This window comes from Colossoma macropomum, unplaced genomic scaffold (assembly GCF_904425465.1).
Source record: "Colossoma macropomum unplaced genomic scaffold, Colossoma_macropomum, whole genome shotgun sequence".
NCBI classification, from domain to species: domain Eukaryota; kingdom Metazoa; phylum Chordata; class Actinopteri; order Characiformes; family Serrasalmidae; genus Colossoma; species Colossoma macropomum.
In genome coordinates, this window is record NW_023494844.1 from 37,576 (window position 1) to 43,575 (window position 6,000).

Sequence of the window (6,000 nt, forward strand, 5' to 3'; positions counted from 1 at the left end):
TTCCTACTTTAAAAGTTTATAATGAACAGACATTTTGAGACCAAAAACTGTCCCAAGGGACAATGCCCCTAGAGCCCCCAAAGTACAGGACCCCTATCAATAAACCTGTAGTAACAATGATTTATTCAGGTTTAGTATAGACTGTCCAATGGAGTTTAACGTCAACCTGGAAACTTTAGGGGAGGAAGAGAAATATATAGAGGGGGACTTGCTCCTTCAGAGAAGCACAGCATTGTGAGGAAAATCTGAATGCATCCATCAAATGATAATAAATCCAAATTATTTTTCCAAATAATACATTTAAATCTTTTTTAGCACATAATAATTCAATATGTTTGTCGTATTATCTGAATTACTCAACATTTTTCACATAGTGAGAAGAGTCTGACTGCAGAGCCGCAGATTTACACCTCAGTTTCAGTCCAACAGTTTCAGGCCAGTGGAACGGTTATGCAGCAGGACAGCATGATTGTGCCATGTACACAAAGTCCTGATAGAAAAGTAGAGCATTATAAATGTTCCCATTCATATTTCAACCAGTGGCTGATCTGCTCACCAAATAAAGCAAAGCAAACAGAACCAATAAAAACAAAACCTACGCCTTCAGACAGACTTTTCAGTCCTTTTCAAAATAAGCTTTTCAGTTTCGTCCTCAGTCTCTTGTTGCTGCTGCTCGTCCCTTTCTCGCTCTTTTCCTTCTCAGCTCTTTTTAAAAAGCATGCCACACACTGTAAACCGGTTAAACCATAAGCCAAAACACATTACAAAACCATCAGAAACCAAAAGTAACACTCAATGGTTTCTATCGTTTTCAACAAGGATACATTAAAAACTAGTTTGTTTTAGTTCAAAGATTAATATTACACTCAGTTTCAGCTGCTTAAAGTAAAGTTTCATTTCTGCACATGTGAATTAAGTTTACACATATAGCCCTGGTATTATGGGTAAGTTAATTGAACTATATGTCTAGAAAACCCATTAGTTTACCCAGGCCACATCAGCTGTAGTTACAAAGTGAATCTCTATATGTGTTCAACCCAAAGTTTGTTTTAGCCTAAAGCTTAAATTATAATGTTAGCCCAACGCAAATTTATCACAAATTTATTGGGAACCCACATAAAATGATTAGCCTAAAATTTGCTAAGAAACACCAAAACAAGTGTCAGTGCATGCGCCGAATGCCACTGGCTTGAACCTGCTGGAGTGAACCTGCTGGAGTGAACCTGCTGGAGTGAAACTGCTGGAGTGAACCTGCGGCTCTGCAGCTCTGCAGACAGATATTAGACGTATAGTTGCTGTAAGCCTAATTTAAATGTGTGAGGCTTGTATTGTGTGGCTTGGCTAATTCATCTTTTAAATGTTTTTTGACACGTTTTGGTGCTTTTATCTTAAATTTCAATCAAGGTGTTGGTGGTGTATCAGGCGTAGCTGTGGAATTATTCACTCAACCTAGGCTATGGGTTTAATTAGCCAACTGTAGTTTGCCACTCAGACAGAGGTTACTAGAGGTTAACAATGTAAGCTGCACATTGCACAGAACTATATGGAACTATTGGGTTGAATTGAATGTGTCTCAAGTGAACACTTGTATTTGGATTCATAACAAAGGATAAGGAGTAGTGAAAGGTGTTTAGTTGAACAAAAGCTAATATTCTTTCCACAGATCTGAATGTATATGGACTGTTGGAGAACGGGTACAGGTTGAAGACTTCAGTGAGAGAAATCCCCTGGTGTAAAAGTCTTACTGATGTGTCTTTTCAGTAATTCAGCTACTTAATGTAGTTGTACTGTGTGTTAGGCTGCTGATGTATGAAATACATAGTTTGATCTATCAAAATTGATGTGAACTAACACAGCTCAAAGCTCTAAAGCTGAATTTCATGAGTGAGATGAGTTCAGTTCTGTCACTTTTATGAAAGCTTTTAGTTTTTCCCTATAACTCTTGCAGACTGGGCCTGGGAAATTGTTTCACGTTTTCACTTGAAACCTTGAATAAATTGATTTGAACTACACTGTTTTTTTAACAAACACAAATTAAATACAGTTGAATAAAGACAATGACACAGTTCTGACAATACCTGATTGTGTACAACAAACATGAATAAAACATGTAGCTGAAAAATTAAGATTGAAATAACAGACTAAATGATGTTGGAGTAACTTAATTTGAGTGTGTATTTTTCACTTTTACTGGACGAATGCAAATGCATTGAATTCAGTTAATGCAAACCATTCATGTGGAACCACTGTCCACAAATACATGAAGCCAACAGATTTTCAGATTTTTTTTCACTGCAAAATAGTTTAACTGGACAGGATGGCAGGTATACAACAAAACACATTTTCAGGAGCTTTGAACACATTGTGGGTGATTTCAGGAGCTCCTGTGTAGAACACACTGTGGATCACTTCAGGAAAATCTATATAGTGAACATGATTTCAGAAATATTAATATAGAGCTCAATGTGCACTATTTCAGGAGCGCTTATGTAGAATACAGTGCGCTTAAAGCTCAAGTCAACTGTTAGTCTCAGTGAGACATTTCAATTTCTGTCTGAAATTGAATCCTTATATTTGGTTAAAGGCTAATTTGAAATGTTCTTTATTGTGTTTTTTACAGCTGAATCTGATGAGCTGAATTAAACATAAGCAGTCACAGAAGCTGGAGCATGTAGCTGTGAGCTGAAGAGCAATTTGTATGTGTGTTTTTTTTACCTGGAAATAGGGTCAATTGTGTTTGCTGTCAGTAGGTGTGGTGTTAATAATAAGTCAGCTGTGATGCTTTTTCAGTTCAAGACTGAACCTTCAATCGCAAATAATTATCAAAATGCTGTCTTTTATTTGAATAAATTCAATTTCCTTCTCATACATATTTATTGTACGTACTGTGTGTAACATAAATATATATGGAATTGTAGCGAACACTGGCTGAAACTTTACCCCCAAGCTGAGTTGTTTACCTAACTTATCAACAACCCAAAAGTTAAGGGCCTTTTGGCTCCAGTGAGTCTGGAAAGGAAAGTGTAAATCTGTCAACTTAACACTCCCAACCCCAAACTCAGTCAAATTTATGGCTGAATCAAGAACCAGCACCCCTCTCCCTTGACCCAGGGGGCAACAGAACACCTCCCTGGAATACTGGCCACATGGCCCTCCAAAGTCCTTTGGGCAACTTTATCTTTAAGTAACAGAAAGTACATTTCTAAGGTATATGTCCACTCCAAACTGCAACAAACTGTTAGAACTCTTTTTAACTAAACTAGACATACCAAGAACGGAACTGATATGACAACCTGGACTGCAAATTTCAACTTTCTAAATTCCCTAGGGATCTCAAGCATGGACCCACAGCACCCCCAAGAAAACGAGAAAACGGGTGAAAACGAGAATTACCACATTACCACCGTAGGGACATGTGCTTATAAGAAACCCAAGAAACTTCTTGCTTTCTCGGCCACGAGACGCCTCCGCCCAATCACTGACGGAAGGGCGCGTGCCCGCACGGAGACGCAACGTCCACGAACAACGAGGAGATGAATCAACGCGTGAGCTCCAGCCTTTGATCGAGCCAGTCCTGAGACGACCCCTCCTGAAGTCAGCCCCCAACTCCCACGTAAGCTGGTTCCATCAATTTGCAGTCAGGGCCCTGATGCCATTTTATTTAATAAGAGAACTTTTAATAGGTACATCCAGCCATATAGTTATTCCTGTCCATACTTAGGTTAATTCTCTAGAGGCTCTTTCAAGTCGAGCGACTTCCCAAGAATCACACTGCCTCATACCATTTAGCTGTGAATCACGTCACTCAAGCTATTTTGTCCTTTTGACTTTCATTATCATTTTTGTTTTGTTTTGGGTTTTTTTGTTTTATTTTCTGTTGTTTATCATTGAAAGTAGTCCAAAAGTAGTTTGACATTTAGCCAATAAATTCCCTTCTACTGAAGCATCCTTGGTACAAGCGTTTCTCTCTCTTGCCCTGGTCTGTAGACTTCAAATAAATCCGGGTTACCCCACACCCTTATATAAGGTTCTAGCAATAATAACATTAAAAATTGCAAAACCCGTTACAGAATGTTCTACTGAATTAGTTCAAAGTGTACTGTCCGAGCCTGGGATTGATTCTGTGTTCTCCTGTCTCCTGTCTCTGCGACTTTCCTCTGGTTACACCAGTTTCCTCCTGTAGTCCAGGCCAGTTGGAGATAATAAATTGCCCCTAGGTGTGAGTGTGTATGAGATTGTATGTGTCTTTGTGTCTGCCCTGTGATGGACTGGCAACCTGTCTGGGGTGTTTCCTGCCTTCTGCCCAATGACCGCTGGAATAGGCTCCAACACCCCCACGAACCAGGAGGATAATTGGCTTAGATTGTAAATGAACGAATGAATGTACTGTCCCACAGTAAAAAATAAATGAATTAATAATTAAATAAACCTAATTAATTAATTAATTATTCAAATCTTAACTACTTACCTGGCTTATGTTATGATCTATTTAAACTCATTAACTAAGCTGAGTATAAGCTGAATAGGGTATTGGGAGGTGTCTGTCCTAAAGCCTAACTGCTAAATATACACTTGTTAAAATAATACACCAGTTTTTTTCAAAGTTTTTTTCAATGTTTTTTTATTGTCTTCAGTTGTTTTTTCAATGTTGTTTTTTTAACAATCTTTTTAATTTATTTTAAAGTTAAAAGATTTATCTTATTTATTATCATGAGTTTAATATTTCAAAATTAAATAACTTTTTACATTTGTACATTTTTGTCCCACATTTACGTATCACTTTCGAAACACTGAGTTTTAGTCCATAGGCAGAGTCTTGTTGTAACCAAACCCCTGCATTTTAGAGCGGAAAGACTGCACTGCTGTCCCTCATGTCCACATGGTGAGCAGTGAAATCCCATTATTTTGAAGTAAATATGTCCGTCTGAAAATCTCTATGGAACATTAAGAATTGTCACTACCAAAACACATATTTTCTGCAATTAACTAAACTCTTTTGTGTTTTAATGAAAAATATTATAATGTTATTATGATATTATGATGTGTACAACTACTCAAAGCTTTGTTTATTAGTCAAGGACTGGCTAACATTTTTAAAGTATGCTTAGCTAAAATTGTCACTACTGAAACAGTACTTACACTGTTTCAATAATATTTATAGTCTTTTAGTAGTGACAATTTTAGCCATTGTTTATATAATAAACTATATTTGGTAATTTTTTGGTAGTGTTATGATTGTTTTGGTAGTGACAAACTGGAATGTGCAATCATTTATTTTAATAAAATAAATCCAATTAAAGTATAAATTTTCTCAAAGCAAAAGGATTTTAGTCTAAAGTCCAGGTCAGTTAGTCCAAGATGTGTTTTCAACTTTGAACCAATTCGGTAGAATGATTCATATATATAATCTGATTCCTTTCTGTCTTGATTTTAGTTGACATCCATTTTGCTTAATTGTATATTATTTATTTTTTATTCCACAGTGAAAAGTGTCATTTTGAAAAGATATTTTGGTGCAATGAAATGTATTTATAGATTAAAACGGGGGCAACTTGTAATATTTGATTAAGTGAAAATGAATGTTTGTTTTTGTTTGTTTGTTTGTTTTTTAAAGATCTATGCCTCCATTACTGTATTTTTCTCATTCCCAGTTTTACTCTTTTATTTAGACACATGCAGATTTTGTTAAAATTTACTGGTGTTATTCTGTTCTGTCTGATATTGTTTTCCATAAATGTTGAGATAAATAAATGTAAAGGTTTCTCTTTTATGTGTCTAATTTGAATGTATGTTTGATTTACTGTAAATATCTTTATTGTCCTGATTATTGAGCTACTATTCAGAACCTGTAGGGGCTTTTCAGCACCATACACTCTCTAACAGAGTTGCCAGAGTGGGCTGTTTCACCCACACATGGAAAAACTAGCCTTTAGCATTATCCTAATTTTTAAGCTGTTTTTATATTTTGAATAATATAAATTCATGACACATACAACTTTG

The 6,000-nt window shown here is 36.2% G+C and overlaps 1 protein-coding gene across 1 annotated transcript in view; it reads left to right on the forward strand.

Annotated features, from left to right (window-relative positions):
- Nucleotides 1-4,886, forward strand: part of LOC118800293 (carcinoembryonic antigen-related cell adhesion molecule 5-like) — a 35,542-nt gene extending 30,656 nt beyond the window's left edge. Inside the window, exons 10-11 of the mRNA XM_036560503.1 lie at nt 3,462-3,613; nt 4,845-4,886. Of these exons, the coding sequence (XP_036416396.1) occupies nt 3,462-3,613; nt 4,845-4,886 (194 nt within the window). The remainder of the gene's footprint in view (nt 1-3,461; nt 3,614-4,844) is intronic.
- Nucleotides 4,887-6,000: the final 1,114 nt, after the last annotated feature.